The sequence below is a fragment of the Salmo salar genome, chromosome ssa26 (genome assembly GCF_905237065.1).
Source record: "Salmo salar chromosome ssa26, Ssal_v3.1, whole genome shotgun sequence".
Lineage (NCBI taxonomy): Eukaryota > Metazoa > Chordata > Actinopteri > Salmoniformes > Salmonidae > Salmo > Salmo salar.
In genome coordinates, this window is record NC_059467.1 from 36,951,724 (window position 1) to 36,970,394 (window position 18,671).

The window sequence follows — 18,671 nt, forward strand, 5'->3', positions numbered from 1 at the left end:
CTGCCCGCCTGTCCAGCATCACTTCTCTGGACGGTTCTGACTTAAATTTTGTGGACAACTACAAATACCTAGGTGTCTGGTTAGACTGTAAACTCTCCTTCCAGACTCACATCAATCATCTCCAATCCAAAGTTAAATCTAGAATTGGCTTCCTATTTTGCAACAAAGCATCCTTCACTCATGCTGCCAAACTTACCCTCGTAAAACTGACCATCCTACCAATCCTCGACTTCGGCGATGTCATTTACAAAATAGCCTCCAATACCCTACTCAACAAGCTGGATGCAGTCTATCACAGTGCCATCCGTTTTGTCACCAAAGCCCCATATACTACCCACCACTGCGACCTGTACGCTCTCGTTGGCTGGCCTTCGCTTCATAATCCGCGCCAAATACATTGGCTCTAGGTAAAGTCCCCCCTCACTGGTCACCATAGCAGCACCCACCTGTAGCACGCGCTCCAGCAGGTATATCTCTCTGGTCACCCCTAAAGCCAACTCCTCCTTTGGTCGTCTCTCCTTCCAGTTCTCTGCTGCCAATGACTGGAACGAACGAACTACAAAAATCTCTGAAACTGGAAACACTTATCTCCCTCACTAGCTTTAAGCACCAGCTATCAGAGCAGCTCCTAGATCACTGCACCTGTACATAGCCCATCTATAATTTAGCCCAAACTACTACCTCTTCCCCTACTGTATTTATTTATTTTGCTCCTTTGCACCATATTATTTATATTTTAACTTTGAACTTTCTTCAAATAACAAATCTACCATTCCAGTGTTTTACTTGCTATACTTTAATTACTCTGCCACCATAGCCTTTTTTGCCTTCACCCCCCTTATCTCACATCATTTGCTCACATTGTATATAGTCTTATTTGTTTCTACTGTATCATTGATTGTATGTTGTTTTACTCCATGTGTAACTCTGTTTTTGTATGTTGTCGAACTGCTTTGCTTTATCTTGGCCAGGTCGCAATTGTAAATGAGAACTTGTTCTCAACTTGCCTACCTGGTTAAATAAAGGTGAAATAAAATTAAAAAATACCAATCCGGCTCCCTATTCAATTAGAGGTAAACACTGCTATTCGGCTCCAAGGACCAATCCTTCGTATGCACTGTATAGTAGCTACTACATAAGGCTTCAGACCCCAGATGGCAACAGTCATATCAGGTAAACACCTCAATAACACATATCTTTGTCTGTACACTGCCCCAGACCCCAGCTCCCAGCCTCCAGGCAGACACCCAGACATGTAAAACAGGTTGCTGGCTCACCTCCCCTTCCTCGCCTGGAGCCCCTAAGCCTGGCAGCTGGCCAGTGTACACTCTCGCACTACTCACGCTGCTCCTATACTCTCACAAGAGGCTTCAAGTTTCCCCTCGCCATCCCTGGACTACAGAGATTTCATAACACTGAAAGAGTATTGCCTATAACCTACAGTACTCTGTATTTTATGTCATTTTAGCAGATTAGCAAGTCACTTAACCAGAGAGACTTACAGGAGCAATTAGGGTTAAGAGCCTTGCACATGGACACAGACCGAGTTTTCACCTAGTCGGCTCTGGGATTCGAACCAGCGACCTTTCAGTTACTGGCCCAACACCCCTAACCACTAGGCTAGCCTAACCACTAGGCTACCTGCCACCCAATATACTGTAACTATAATAAAGCTAGTAACTAGCTATAAAGCTTACTATCCCAGGCTACCATGGAGGTGATTATTCAACGAGAGTTTAGTAAACTGAGCAACGCATGACTAGTGGCCTCTAAAAACACCTTCCTAATATAGAGTTGCACCCATAAGTGTTCAATTGGGTTGAGATCTGGTGACAGACACACACAACCTTTAAAGCCCCTATGCTCCTTTGAGACCTCTCTTTCAAAGTCACAGATCACTTCTAGCCATGGTAGCCAAAATAATAATCAACTGGGCATTATTATACATGACCCTATGCATGATGGGATGTTAATTGCTTAATTAACTCAGGAACCACACCTGTGTGGAAGCAACTGCTTTCAAAATACCTTGTATCCCTCATTTACTCAGGTGTAAAATAAAGTAAAAATAAATGGTCCTTCATGGATGCTAGAACATGGACAGGAACATCAGCACAGTAGTAGACCGAGATAATACGTTTAAAAACAATAGAACAGACAAGTATATGTAATTCCATGCATTCTTTATTCCATTAAGCATTAAAACATCCACCGTGTTGCCTGAAAGCAACACAGCCAACATGAATGACAATCTGTAGCACGGCACATTTAAGGCTTTTTCTTTGTCAGTTTAACACTAATAAACCTCTGTACCCACTAGTTTTTTTTATGCATTAGATTTGCATACTGTGACTCCAGTGTTAAACTCAAGAAGGCTAGAATAGCCCTTAAATCAATGTTTTATATTATGTATAGAGGATATATAGATACATTACATATGGTTCTGACAACCGGCATTAGAGTGTAAATCTATCAACATTTACTGGAAAATAACATCGTAAAAATGTCAGTATCAAAACAATAAATGGGACTAAAGGAGTTTTTCGTTTTTTAAAAAAGACAAGCAGAAAAAACTAGATGTTAAGTAAAAGGGCTCGCTGTGTCAAAACATAGGCCCCTTAGTAAGTTATGACGAGAAAACACTAGAATCTTTTACTCATCACACGAAAACCCAACCACGACCGCAAAATACAGCCATCACCTCACAGCAATACACTGATCAGTCAAAACGTTAATCACAAGTTGCTACGTACATATCCTTCAATTATACCTCCTCCTTCGAAAAGGACACTGAGCAGTGTAGCGTTTCTCTTTTTCCAGCTGAGAACATCTGCAGAATACTTCAACCCAGTGATTCCTCTGGCTTCTTCACTCTCTACACTCAAAATGTCCTTTATGAAAAGTTGTTTGCATGCAGTGTTTCTTCCAAAACGTAGTCTTGGTGACACTTGCAGAGTTCTTTGGAGTGAAACGAGATGGGAAGCAGGGAAGAGGTCTGTTGGGGGGGAATCCCCCCTTACCCCTAGGAAAAAGGGATACAGCCAGAATCTGCAAAAGGTGGTGAGATGGCTCAAAAATCTCTCATCTACATGTGAAGACTCATTGAGATTGCATTAGGTGAAGTATTACCCCAAAACATCTTTTCACAGTGATTGAGAAGATCCCTCCAACCGAACCGATAGCAGCAGTCAGTCCCCCTGCAGACCATGAGACTCCCCAACTCAAGTCTACAGGAATGTTAGGGTGAAATGTCCACAGACTTAAGGCTTTATTTGTAGTGTTGAAATGAAAGGAACAGGTACATACTGACAAACAGCAACCCAAAGCATTTACGTTAAACACAATCTTAATTCTGAACAGACGAACAAAATGGCTTCATGGAAAACTTCTGAAGAAAAACATCTACACTGGTGCTGAATCCCAAATCAACTCCTACGACCAAGGCATACCTCTAGATCTGAAATGAATGGAAAGGTCTTAGCAATATGGTAAAAAAAAATTCCTCCGAACAGCAAGGCAGAAAAACATGAAAACTGTTTAAATCTGCTCCTTTCAGATCTACAGGGGTGTCTTGAGACAGTACTGGCTAAGGGTTGATCAGCTGTGTCTAGAGACAGTACTGGCTAGGGGTTGATCAGGTGTCATCTAGAGACAGTACTGGCTAGGGGTTGATCAGGTGACATCTAGAGACAGTACTGGCTAGGGGTTGATCAGGTGTCATCTAGAGACAGTACCGGCTAGGGGTTGATCAGGTGTGTCTAGAGACAGTACTGGCTAGGGGTTGATCAGGTGACATCTAGAGACAGTACTGGCTAGGGGTTGATCAGGTGACATCTAGAGACAGTACTGGCTAGGGGTTGATCAGGTGTCATCTAGAGACAGTACTGGCTAGGGGTTGATCAGGTGTCATCTAGAGACAGTACTGGCTAGGGGTTGATCAGGTGACATCTAGAGACAGTACTGGCTAGGGGTTGATCAGGTGTCATCTAGAGACAGTACTGGCTAGGGGTGGATCAGGTGTGTCTATAGACAGTACTGGCTAGGGGTTGATCAGGTGTCATCTAGAGACAGTACTGGCTAGGGGTTGATCAGGTGTGTCTAGAGACAGTACTGGCTAGGGGTTGATCAGGTGTGTCTAGAGACAGTACTGGCTAGGGGTTGATCAGGTGTGTCTAGAGACAGTACTGGCTAGGGGTTGATCAGGTGTCATCTAGAGACAGTACTGGCTAGGGGTTGATCAGGTGACATCTAGAGACAGTACTGGCTAGGGGTTGATCAGGTGTGTCTAGAGACAGTACTGGCTAGGGGTTGATCAGGTGTGTCTAGAGACAGTACTGTCTCTAGACACACCTGATCAACCCCTAGCCAGTACTGTCTCTAGATGTCTAGACAGTACTGGCTAGGGGTTGATCAGGTGTGTCTAGAGACAGTACTGGCTAGGGGTTGATCAGGTGACGTCTAGAGACAGTACTGGCTAGGGGTTGATCAGGTGTGTCTAGAGACAGTACCGGCTAGGGGTTGATCAGGTGTGTCTAGAGACAGTACTGGCTAGGGGTTGATCAGGTGTCGTCTAGAGACAGTACTGGCTAGGGGTTGATCAGGTGTGTCTAGAGACAGTACCGGCTAGGGGTTGATCAGGTGTGTCTAGAGACAGTACTGGCTAGGGGTTGATCAGGTGTCGTCTAGAGACAGTACTGGCTAGGGGTTGATCAGGTGTCGTCTAGAGACAGTACTGGCTAGGGGTTGATCAGGTGTGTCTAGAGACAGTACTGGCTAGGGGTTGATCAGGTGTGTCTAGAGACAGTACTGGCTAGGGGTTGATCAGGTGTGTCTAGAGACAGTACTGGCTAGGGGTTGATCAGGTGTCATCTAGAGACAGTACTGGCTAGGGGTTGATCAGGTGTGTCTAGAGACAGTACTGGCTAGGGGTTGATCAGGTGTCATCTAGAGACAGTACTGGCTAGGGGTTGATCAGGTGACATCTAGAGACAGTACTGGCTAGGGGTTGATCAGGTGTCATCTAGAGACAGTACTGGCTAGGGGTTGATCAGGTGTGTCTAGAGACAGTACTGGCTAGGGGTTGATCAGGTGTCATCTAGAGACAGTACTGGCTAGGGGTTGATCAGGTGTGTCTAGAGACAGTACTGGCTAGGGGTTGATCAGGTGTGTCTAGAGACAGTACTGGCTAGGGGTTGATCAGGTGTGTCTAGAGACAGTACTGGCTAGGGGTTGATTTGGGATTCTCCATAGGGGTGTTCAAATCCAGGCCGCGAGGTCAGGGGCTGATTCAGTCCTGGGACACAGGTTCAATTACAGTACATTGTAAGTGTGTTTTTATTTGATACATGGCCTAGTGTCATCATTAGGGTCAGGTGGTGTCCCTCACTGAAAACCCCAGTTGAGGAAAAACACCTGGCCCTTCTTTCCACATGACCTCCAGTTAACAAGAGCACTGTTACAGAGGTGAGACACCCAGGGGTGAGCTGGGTAATGACGTTTTTCAACCACACCCATCTCTCACACGGTCACACACACTGGCCTTGAAAACAAGATGGGAATGAGTTTCTCTGTGTTGTGAAACACATGGAATGTCAATAAGAGAACAAAAAACATACATCAGAACATACAGTTTGATTACCTGAAAATATCTGCACAATAAAAGTGCATTCGTTTGAATTCACCCTGAATGAAAAAAAAATACTAAACAATTTTAAACAAAAACAAACAAGCAAGAACATCAATCATGTATCTGAGGTGCAAAACAGATTGTTCTTCATCAGGTATAAAAGAATACAAAGTCAATCAATCATGAGCATAAGAGAGAGAAAAAGATGAAATGGAGAGAACAAGAGGGAATTTATCACATCCCCACCGGCAGAGATAGAGCGAGAGAGAGAAGGAGAATCAAATCGAGATCCAGATTGAAGAGCAAGTGCAAATACTGAGCGGGCCCTAGCTCCTTGGCAAAGAGACCTGTCCACATATGAGCACCGGGGATGCCTTGGCCTGGCTCAGCTCAGCCTGACCTGGTTAAGCCCTGGGGGAAGCATCTCAACACTTCCTCCCCTCCTCTCCAACATCTGCACCGATAAACAATACAAACCAACATGGTGGATTTCAGGTATCAAATTTCCACCAATCAACTTCTCTCTGCACAGATCAAGGAAAGAAAAAAGGAAGCCATTTTAGACTTGATACGCAGCCCCCCTCTAGGTTTTAGTGGAGGAGGCCAAGGGAGATCAGGATGTGGGCAGCTCAATGGAGATGAACTGCTTGAGTCGCTCCAAGTACTGGGCGTAGAGCTCGATGTCGTTGTGCCCGGCGCCCTCCACCCACAGGGGCTCCACGGCACGCGGGCAGCGCTCGTACATAGCCAGGCCGTGCGAGAAGTCGATCACCTCATCCTCCGTGCCGTGGATCACCAGCACCGGCGACACCACCTTGGACACCTTGTCGATGCTGGGGAGAGAGAAGGGGTTACATTTTATCAATGCTTTAACAAAGCGAGAGCCCGCGCGGCAGAGAGACAGCGAAAGAGAGAAAAGGGAAAGAAAGAGAGAGAAAAGGGAGAGACAGCGAGAGAAAGAGAAAAGGGAGTGAGAGAGAGAAAGAGAGAAAAGGGAGAGAAAGAGAGAAAAGGGAGAGAAAGAGAGAAAAGGGAGAGAAAGAGAGAAAAGGGAGTGAAAGAGAGAAAAGGGAGTGAAAGAGAGAAAAGGGAGTGAAAGAGAGAGAAAAGGGAGAGAAGGAGTGAAAGAGAGAGAAGAGAGAGAAGGAGTGAAAGAGAGAGAAAAGGAGTGAAAGAGAGAGAAAAGGGAGTGAAAGAGAGAGAAAAGGGAGTGAAAGAGAGAAAAGGGAGTGAAAGAGAGAAAAGGGAGTGAAAGAGAGAAAAGGGAGTGAAAGAGAGAAAAGGGAGTGAAAGAGAGAAAAGGGAGTGAAAGAGAGAAAAGGGAGTGAAAGGGAGAAAAGGGAGAGAAAGAGAGAAAAGGGAGAGAAAGAGAGAAAAGGGAGAGAAAGAGAGAAAAGGGAGAGAAAGAGAGAAAAGGGAGAGAAAGAGAGAAAAGGGAGAGAAAGAGAGAAAAGGGAGAGAAAGAGAGAAAAGGGAGTGAAAGAGAGAAAAGGGAGAGAAAGAGAGAAAAAGGAGTGAAAGAGAGAGAAAAGGGAGTGAAAGAGAGAAAAGGGAGAGAAGGAGTGAAAGAGAGAGAAAAGGGAGTGAAAGAGAGAGAAAAGGGAGTGAAAGAGAGAGAAAAGGGAGTGAAAGAGAGAAAAGGGAGTGAAAGAGAGAAAAGGGAGTGAAAGAGAGAAAAGGGAGTTAAAGAGAGAAAAGGGAGTAAAAGGGAGTGAAAGAGAGAGAAAAGGGAGTGAAAGAGAGAGAAAAGGGAGTGAAAGAGAGAGAAAAGGGAGAGAAAGAGAGAGAAAAGGGAGAGAAAGAGAGAAAAGGGAGAGAAAGAGAGAAAAGGGAGAGAAAGAGAGAAAAGGGAGTGAAAGAGAGAAAAGGGAGAGAAAGAGAGAAAAGGGAGAGAAAGAGAGAAAAGGGAGAGAAAGAGAGAAAAGGGAGAGAAAAAGAGAAAAGGGAGAGAAAGAGAGAAAAGGGAGAGAAAAAGAGAAAAGGGAGAGAAAGAGAGAAAAGGGAGAGAAAGAGAGAAAAGGGAGTGAAAGAGAGAAAAGGGAGAGAAAGAGAGAAAAGGGAGTGAAAGAGAGAAAAGGGAGAGAAAGAGAGAAAAGGGAGAGAAAGAGAGAAAAGGGAGAGAAAGAGAGAAAAGGGAGAGAAAGAGAGAAAAGGGAGAGAAAGAGAGAAAAGGGAGAGAAAGAGAGAAAAGGGAGAGAAAGAGAGAAAAGGGAGAGAAAGAGAGAAAAGGGAGAGAAAGAGAGAAAAGGGAGTGAAAGAGAGAAAAGGGAGAGAAAGAAAGAAAAGGGAGAGAGTGGGGAAGACAAACACATTAAGACAAATGGACCTCCTTGGGGGCATTAGTAGTGTATCCATCTTCCGTCTTGTAGCGGCGCAGTAACAGCAGGGGTGTAGAGACTGACTCCACACAGCACGCTGCCAAACCATTAACTACACGTCATACAGAGGGGGTGTGCGCACCTTATGTGCACTACATATGATATATACACTAGAGGTCGACCGATTAATCGGAATGGCCGATTCATTAGGGCCGATTTCAAGTTTCCATAACAATCGGAAATCGGTATTTTTGGACGCCGATTTGGCCGATTTTTTTTTATTTAAAAAAAACAACAACATTTGTTGACCTTTATTTAACTAGGCAAGTCAGTTAACTTCTTTGGGATAGGGGGCAGAATTTTCACGGCCGGATAAAAAAACGTACCCGATTTAATCTGGTTACTACTCCTGCCCAGAAACTAGAATATGCATATAATTAGTAGATTTGGATAGAAAACACCCTAAAGTTTCTAAAACTGTTTGAATGGTGTCTGTGAGTATAACAGAACTCATATGGCAGGCCAAAACCTGAGAAGATTCTAAACAGGAAGTGCCCTCTCTGACCATTTCTTGGCCTTCTATACCCTCTTTATCAAAAACAGAGGATCTCTGCTGTAACGTGACATTTTCTAAGGCTCCCATAGGCTCTCAGAAGGCGCCAGAACGGGGAATGATGACTCTGCAGTCCCTGGCTGAAAAACAGTAGTGCATTTGGCTAGTGGTCGATCTGAGAACAATGAAATGGGTGCGCGCGTGAAGAGTCCATTTTACATGTTCAGTCTTTGAACGAAAACGACGTCTCCCGGTCGGAATATTATCGCTATTTTACGAGAAAAAAAACGCATAAAAATTGATTTTAAACAGCGTTTGACATGCTTCGAAGTACGGTAATGGATTATTTTGAATTTTTTTGTCACGATACGCACCGGCACGTCACCCTTCGGATAGTGTCTTGAAGGCAAGAACAAAACGCCGCTATTTGGATATAACTATGGATTATTTGGAACCAAAACAACATTGGGTGTAAAGTACAAGTCCTGGGAGTGCATTCTGACGAAGAACAGCAAAGGTAATCCAATTTTTCTTATAGTAAATCTGAGTTTGGTGAGTACCACACTTGGTGGGTGTCAAAATAGTTAGCCATGATGGCCGGGCTATCTACTCAGAATATTGCAAAATGTGCTTTCACCGAAAAGCTATTTTAAAATCTGACATAGCGATTGCATAACGGAGTTCTGTATCTATAATTCTTAAAATAATTATGTTTTTTGTGAACGTTTATCGTGAGTAATTTAGTAAATTCACCGGAAGTGTCGGTGGGTATGCTAGTTCTGAACGTCACATGCTAATGTAAAAAGCTGTTTTTTGATATAAATATGAACTTGATTGAACAAAACATGCATGTATTGTATAACATAATGTCCTAGTAGTGTCATCTGATGAAGATCATCAAAGGTTAGTGCTGCATTTAGCTGTGGTTTTGGTTTTTGTGACATTATATGCTAGCTTGAAAAATGGGTGTGTGATTATTTCTGGCTGGGTACTCTCCTGACATAATCTAAATGTTTTGCTTTCGTTGTAAGGCCTTTTTGAAATCGGACAATGTGGTTAGATAAAGGAGAGTTGTCTTTAAAATGGTGTAAAATAGTAATGTTTGAAAAATTGACGTTTTGGGATTTTTGAGGACTTTGTAATTCGCACCACGCCCTATCATTGGATATTGGAGCGGTCTAGATGTAAGAGGTTAAACCACTCGAGTGTTGCTTTAACAGTATGCTTAGGGTCATTGTCCTGCTGGAAGGTGAACCTCCGTCCCAGTCTCAAATCTCTGGAAGACTGAAACAGGTTTCCCTCAAGAATTTCCCTGTATTTAGCGCCATCCATAATTCCTTAAATTCTGACCAATTTCCCAGTCCCTGCCGATGAAAAACATCCCAACAGCATGATGCTGCCACCACCATGCTTCACTGTGGGGATGGTGTTCTCGGGGTGATGAGAGGTGTTGGGTTTGCGCCAGACATAGCTTTTTCCTTGATGGCCAAAAACCGAAATCTTTGTCTCATCTGACCAGAGTGCCTTCTTCCATATGTTTGGGGAGTCTGCCATACGCTTTTTGGCAAACACCAAAAGCATTTGCTTATGGCTTTTGGCTTTTTTCTGGCCACTCTTCCCGTAAAGCCCAGCTCTGTGGAGTGTACGGCTTAAAGTGGTCCTATGGACAGATACTCCAGTCTCCGCTGTGGAGCTTTGCAGCTCCTTCAGGGTTATCTTTGGTGTCTTTGTTGCCTCTCTGATTAATGCCCTCCTTGCCTGGTCTGTGAGTTTTGGTGGGCAGCCCTCTCTTGGCAGGTTTGTTGTGGTGCTATATTCTTTCCATTTTTTAATAATGGATTAAATGGTGCAACGTGGGATGTTCAAAGTTTCGGATATTTTTTACAACCCAACCCTGATCTGTACTTCTCCACAACTTTGTCCCTGACCTGTTTGGAGAGCTCCTTGGTCTTCATGGTGCCGCTTGCTTGGTGGTGCCCATTGCTTAGTGGTGTTGCAGACTCAGGGCCCTTTCAGAACAGGTGTGTAGATTATGTGACACTTAGATTGCACACAGGTGGACTTTAATTATGCCACTTATGTAGGTAATTGGTTGCACCCGGGGACTTCATAGTAAAGGGAGTGAATACATACGCACACACCACTTTTCTAGTTTTTATTTTTTATAATTTTTTGAAACATGCTATTTTTTCCATTTCACTACACTAATTTGGACAATTTTGTGTATGTCCATTACATGAAATCCAAATAGAAATCAATTTAAATTACAGGTTGTAATGCAACAAAATAGGAAAAATGCCAAGGGGGATGAACACTTTTGCAAGGCACTGTAACAGAGACCCTCTAAGGGGATGAGAGGTCCTAACCCATGCCAGGATATTGCTCTCCACACCATAACAGAGACCACAGAACCCTCATTTACTCAAGTGTTTCCATTATTTTGGCAGTTACCTGTAGGCCTCAATAGCAGTCCTCTATAGCAGTCCCAGTTTAGGAGAGCCACTTGCAGATTCAACTTCAGCCCGCTCTCCACCCCCCCTCCTCTTCTACCCACAGATCTCATGGCTGATAACAGTTTGATGCCATTGTTCGACAGGTGTCAGGGCTGAGGGCTGATAACAGTTTGATGCTATCTGTTCCTCCCACCTGCACCAAATGTACAGTATTTCTCATCCTAATAGCTTGTTCTCCATCTGATAACCAAGACTTATTTTCTACCTTGCAAAGTACAGGAAGTAGCTGCTCATGGTATATGACCAGGGGGGACACAATACAAACCCTTATGGATATTACAGGTATCTGATAGAGGCCAGCCAGAGACCGAGACCTGGGAGTCCTATTTTTCAATAGGTCTGTGAGCTCAGCCGCCATCCTTTCAAAGCTAGCTAGCATGGAGAGTTACTACCTACCTACGTACCTACTGCTGCACCTTAACCTCTCTGGGCCAGTGGGACGCTTGCGTCCCACCCTAATCAACAGCCAGTGGAATCGCGTCACGCTAAATGCAAAACCTCATAAATGCTATAACTTCAATTTCTCAAACATATGACTATTTTACACCGTTTTATAGATACACCTCTCCTTAATCGAACCACGTTGTCCGATTTCAAAAAGGCTTTACAGCAAAAGCAAAACATCCGCTACAAGACCATGGTGCTTGCCTATGGAGCTGTGAGGGGAACGGCACCTCCGTACCTTCAGGCTCTGATCAGGCCCTACACCCAAACAAGGGCACTGCGTTCATCCACCTCTGGCCTGCTCGCCTCCCTACCTCTGAGGAAGCACAGTTCCCGCTCAGCCCAGTCAAAACTGTTCGCTGCTCTGGCACCCCAATGGTGGAACAAGCTCCCTCACGACGCCAGGACAGCGGAGCCAATCACCACCTTCCGGAGTCACCTGAAACCCCACCTCTTTAACCTCTATGGGCTAGGTGGGACGCAGGCGTCCCCCCCGTGGTGCACTCCATCAACAGCAGGTGCATTTCAAGAGCGGCAAATTTGAATCCAAATAAATGTCAAAATTCAAATTTTTCAAACATACAACTATTTTACACCCTTTGAAAGATAAACATCTCCTTAATCTAACCACGTTTTACGATTTCAAAAAGGTTTTACGGCGAAAGCATAAATTTAGAGTATGTTAGGACAGTACATTTACAAGAGTTGTGTGTAATGTTTTGTCAATTGAAAGACAGGGTCACCAAAACCATAAAACCAGCTAAAATGATGCACTAACCTTTTACAATCTCCATCAGATGACACTCCTAGGACATTATGTTAGACAATGCATGCATTTTTAGTTCTATCAAGTTCATATTTATATCCAAAAACAGCGTTTTACTATGGCATTGATGTTGAGGAAATCGTTTCCCTCCAATAACCGGCAGTCAAGTCAGCATCACAAATTAAATAATTAAAATTAGAAAACATTGGTAAAATATTATATTGTCATTTAAAGAATTATAGATTTACATCTCTTGAACACAATCAACTTGCCAGATTTAAAAATAACCTTACTGGGAAATCACACTTTGCAATAATCTGAGCACTGCGCCCAGAAAAATACGCATTGCGATACAGACTAGTCGTCATGTTGGGGAGATCTAAAATACTATGTAAATAATCCATTACCTTTGATTCTCTTCATCAGATGTCACTTCCAGGTATCACAGGTCCATAACGAATGTAGTTTTGTTCAAAAAAGCTCATCATTTATGTCCAAAAATCTCCGTCTTGTTAGCACATGATCTAAGCCCGCCGGACTTCACTTCATGAACGAGGGGAAAAAAATATATTTACGTTCGTTCAAACATGTCAAACGTTGTATAGCATAAATCATTAGGGCCTTTTTAACCAGAACATGAATAATATTCAAGGTGGACGAATGCATACTCTTTTATAACGTATTGGAACGAGGGTACCCAACATGAACTCGCGCGCCAGGTGTCTAATGGGCCATCATCGTTCCATGGCTCTTGTTCGGTCAGATCTCCCTCCAGAAGACTCAAAACACTTTGTAAAGGCTGGTGACATCTAGTGGAAGCAATAGGAAGTGCCAAAATATTCCTCAGCCCCTGTGTTTTTCAATGGCATAGGTTTAAAGGTAATACAACACATCAGGTATCCACTTCCTGTCAGAAAATGTCTCAGGGTTTTGCCTGCCAAATGAGTTCTGTTATACTCACAGACACCATTCAAACAGTTTTAGAAACTTTAGAGTGTTTTCTATCCATATATAATAAGTATATGGCTATTCTAGTTACTGGGTAGGATTAGTAACCAGATTGAATCGGGTACATTTTTTTTATCCAGCCGTGCAAATACTGCCCCCTAGCCCTAACAGGTTAAGGAATACCTGGGATAGGATAAAGTAATCCTTCTAACCCCCCTTAAAGATTTAGATGCACTATTGTAAAGTGGTTGTTCCACTGGATATTATAAGGTGAATGCACCAATTTGTAAGTCGCTCTGGATAAGAGCGTCTGCTAAATGACTTAAATGTAAAATGTAAATTAGATTGTCAGCAGAGTACCCAGCCAGAAATAATCACACAGCCATTTTCAAAGCAACTAGCATGCATCACAAATACCCAAAACACAGCTAAATGCAGCACTAACCTTTGACAACCTTCATCAGATGACACTCCTAGGACATCATGTTACACAACACATGCATTTTTTGTTCGATAAAGTTCATATTTATATATAAAAACAGCATTTTACATCGACGCATGACGTTCAGAAAATATTTTGCCTCAAATGCTTCCGGTTTATTAGCGCTACAATTTACAAAATTACTATTCGAAAACATTGTTAAAATGTAATATTGTCATTCAAAGACTTATAGATTAACATGTCTTGAATGCCATCTCTTTGCCAGATTTAAAAATAACTTTACTGGGAAATCACACTTTGCAATAAACGACGTGGTATGCCCAGAAAAATAGTCTAGGCTATACATGTTTTGAGCCATCTTGGAACGATCAACCATCAAAAATACTATTGTAAATAATCCCTTACCTTTGATTATCTTCATCAGAAGGCACTTCTAGGAATCCCAGGTCCATAACAAATGTAGTTTTGTTCAAAAAAGTTAATAATTTATGTCCCAATAGCGTTAGCGCGCTCCGAAGGCTAGTGAAAATGTACCGTGTGCGTCTGACTTGTCGTCAGGAATGAGCAAAAATATATATTTAAGTTCGTTCAAACATGTCAAACGTTGTATAACATAAATCTTTAGGGGCTTTTTTCAACCAGGGCTTCAATAATATTCCATTGGGATGGTTGCATTGTCTTTCAAAACGTTTCGAAAAGGGAGAGTACCCATGGGCGCCGAAGTCACAATGGTAATGGCCCATTTCCTGTGACCAAGGTAAACATCCTCTCTTTCAGTCAATTTTGATGGTAGGAGGCTCAAAACACTTTGTAAAGACTGGGGACATCTAGTGGAAGCTTTAGGAAGTGCTAAATGAATCGCAAGCCACTGTGTGTTTCAATGGCAAATGTTTGAAGTGATATCCACACATCAGATTTCAGTTTCCTGTCAGGATTTGTCTCAGGGTTTTGACTGCCATATGAGTTCTGTTATACTCACAGACACCATTCAAACAGTTTTAGAAACTTTAGGGTGTTTTCTATCCAAAGCCAATAATTATATGCATATTCTAGTTACTGGGCAGGACTAGTAACCAGATTAAATCGGGTACGTTTTTTATCCAGCCGTGTCAATACTGCCCCCTAGCCCTAACAGGTTTTAACATCCCCTCAGCACCCTGCAGGAGAGAGATAACACTACCTACCCAAAATCCAAAATCAGGGCTGTGGCACATGGCTGTATTTCAACTGTCAGTCAAAGACAACAGGCCAAGAAAGCTAACACATCCAACATCCCTTCCCTCTGTCCCTAGACTCCATCTACTTCCACCGACCCACTATCTCATCATCTCACCCCATAATAACCCACCTGGGGAAGGCGTCGAAGCAGTAGGTCTTGCGCGTGTCAGGGAAGGCCACTCTCAGGCCGGACATAAGAGGTGAGTGCAGGATGACGGCGGCACACTCGTAGCGCGCCGCCAGATCCACCGTGGGTACCGTGCCGATACTCTGGCCGTACAGAATGATGTTCTCTGGGGTCACTCCATACCTGGAGAGGAAGGAGGTTAGGCGAGAGAGAGAGAGAGAGAGAGGGGTTAGGCGAGAGAGAGGGAGAGAGAGAGAGAGAGAGAGAGAGAGAGAGAGAGAGAGACAGACCAATAGTTGTGGACAAGGAGATGAAGGAAAGGGGGTGATAAAAAAAGTAAAGAAACAAATGAAGGTGAATCGATCAGACCCAGACTACTACCATCATCCTCCTAGGAGATACCTGACCCAACATGACATCACTGTACAACAAGGAGACGATACCTCCTCCTATCCAACATCCCTGTACAACAAGGAGACGATACCTCCTCCTATCCAACATCCCTGTACAACAAGGAGACGATACCTCCTCCTATCTAACCTCCCTGTACAACAAGGAGACGATACCTCCTCCTATCTAACCTCACTGTACAACAAGGAGACGATACCTCCTCCTATCCAACATCCCTGTACAACAAGGAGACGATACCTCCTATCTAACATCCCTGTACAACAAGGAGACGATACCTCCTCCTATCTAACATCACTGTACAACAAGGAGACGATACCTCCTCCTATCCAACATCCCTGTACAACAAGGAGACGATACCTCCTCCTATCTAACATCCCTGTACAACAAGGAGACGATACCTCCTCCTATCCAACATCCCTGTACAACAAGGAGACGATACCTCCTCCTATCTAACATCCCTGTACAACAAGGAGACGATACCTCCTCCTATCCAACATCCCTGTACAACAAGGAGACGATACCTCCTCCTATCCAACATCCCTGTACAACAAGGAGACGATACCTCCTCCTATCTAACATCCCTGTACAACAAGGAGACGATACCTTCTCCTATCTAACATCCCTGTACAACAAGGAGACGATATCTCCTCCTATCTAACATCCCTGTACAACAAGGAGACGATACCTCCTCCTATCCAACATCCCTGTACAACAAGGAGACGAAACCTCCTCCTATCCAACATCCCTGTACAACAAGGAGACGAAACCTCCTCCTATCTAACATCCCTGTACAACAAGGAGACGATACCTCCTCCTATCCAACATCCCTGTACAACAAGGAGACGATACCTCCTCCTATCTAACATCCCTGTACAACAAGGAGACGATACCTCCTCCTATCTAACATCCCTGTACAACAAGGAGACGATACCTCATCCTATCTAACATCCCTGTACAACAAGGAGACGATACCTCCTCCTATCTAACATCCCTGTACAACAAGGAGACGATACCTCCTCCTATCTAACATCCCTGTACAACAAGGAGACGAAACCTCCTCCTATCTAACATCCCTGTACAACAAGGAGACAAAACCTCCTCCTATCTGACATCCCTGTACAACAAGGAGACGATACCTCCTCCTATCTGACATCCCTGTACAACAAGGAGACGATACCTCCTCCTATCTGACTTCCCTGTACAACAAGGAGACGATACCTCCTCCTATCTGACATCCCTGTACAACAAGGAGACGATACCTCCTCCTATCTAACATCCCTGTACAACAAGGAGACGATACCTCCTCCTATCTAACATCCCTGTACAACAAGGAGACGATATCTCCTCCTATCTAACATCCCTGTACAACAAGGAGACGATACCTCCTCCTATCTGACATCCCGGTACAACAAGGAGACGATACCTCCTCCTATCTGACATCCCTGTACAACAAGGAGACGATACCTCCTCCTATCTGACATCCCTGTACAACAAGGAGACGATACCTCCTCCTATCTGACATCCCTGTACAACAAGGAGACGATACCTCCTCCTATCTGACATCCCTGTACAACAAGGAGACGATACCTCCTCCTATCTGACATCCCTGTACAACAAGGAGACGATACCTCCTCCTATCTGACATCCCTGTACAACAAGGAGACGATACCTCCTCCTATCTAACATCCCTGTACAACAAGGAGACGATACCTCCTCCTATCTAACATCCCTGTACAACAAGGAGACGATATCTCCTATCTAACATCCCTGTACAACAAGGAGACGATATCTCCTATCTAACATCCCTGTACAACAAGGAGACGATACCTCCTCCTATCTGACATCCCGGTACAACAAGGAGACGATACCTCCTCCTATCTGACATCCCTGTACAACAAGGAGACGATACCTCCTCCTATCTGACATCCCTGTACAACAAGGAGACGATACCTCCTCCTATCTGACATCCCTGTACAACAAGGAGACGATACCTCCTCCTATCTGACTTCCCTGTACAACAAGGAGACGATACCTCCTCCTATCTGACATCCCTGTACAACAAGGAGACGATACCTCCTCCTATCTGACATCCCTGTACAACAAGGAGACGACACCTCCTCCTATCTGACATCCCTGTACAACAAGGAGACGACACCTCCTCCTATCTGACATCCCTGTACAACAAGGAGACGATACCTCCTCCTATCTGACATCCCTGTACAACAAGGAGACGATACCTCCTCCTATCTGACATCCCTGTACAACAAGGAGACGATACCTCCTCCTATCTGACATCCCTGTACAACAAGGAGACGATACCTCCTCCTATCTGACATCCCTGTACAACAAGGAGACGATACCTCCTCCTATCTAACATCCCTGTACAACAAGGAGACGATACCTCCTCCTATCTAACATCCCTGTACAACAAGGAGACGATACCTCCTCCTATCTAACATCCCTGTACAACAAGGAGACGATATCTCCTCCTATCTAACATCCCTGTACAACAAGGAGACGATACCTCCTCCTATCTAACATCCCTGTACAACAAGGAGACGATACCTCCTCCTATCTAACATCCCTGTACAACAAGGAGACGATACCTCCTCCTATCTAACATCCCTGTACAACAAGGAGACGATACCTCCTCCTATCCAACATCCCTGTACAACAAGGAGACGAAACCTCCTCCTATCCAACATCCCTGTACAACAAGGAGACGAAACCTCCTCCTATCTAACATCCCTGTACAACAAGGAGACGATACCTCCTCCTATCCAACATCCCTGTACAACAAGGAGACGATACCTCCTCCTATCTAACATCCCTGTACAACAAGGAGACGATACCTCCTCCTATCTAACATCCCTGTACAACAAGGAGACGATACCTCATCCTATCTAACATCCCTGTACAACAAGGAGACGATACCTCCTCCTATCTAACATCCCTGTACAACAAGGAGACGATACCTCCTCCTATCTAACATCCCTGTACAACAAGGAGACGAAACCTCCTCCTATCTAACATCCCTGTACAACAAGGAGACAAAACCTCCTCCTATCTGACATCCCTGTACAACAAGGAGACGATACCTCCTCCTATCTGACATCCCTGTACAACAAGGAGACGATACCTCCTCCTATCTGACTTCCCTGTACAACAAGGAGACGATACCTCCTCCTATCTGACATCCCTGTACAACAAGGAGACGATACCTCCTCCTATCTAACATCCCTGTACAACAAGGAGACGATACCTCCTCCTATCTAACATCCCTGTACAACAAGGAGACGATATCT

The 18,671-nt window shown here is 44.1% G+C and overlaps 1 protein-coding gene across 1 annotated transcript in view; it reads right to left on the bottom strand.

Annotated features, from left to right (window-relative positions):
- Positions 1-5,629: 5,629 nt before the first annotated feature.
- LOC123730786 (alpha/beta hydrolase domain-containing protein 17C) overlaps positions 5,630-18,671 on the bottom strand; it is a 47,211-nt gene continuing 34,169 nt past the window's right edge. Inside the window, exons 2-3 of the mRNA XM_045708747.1 lie at positions 14,959-15,138; positions 5,630-6,459 (exon numbers count right to left, since the gene is read on the bottom strand). Of these exons, the coding sequence (XP_045564703.1) occupies positions 6,240-6,459; positions 14,959-15,138 (400 nt within the window). The 3' untranslated portion in view covers positions 5,630-6,239. The remainder of the gene's footprint in view (positions 6,460-14,958; positions 15,139-18,671) is intronic.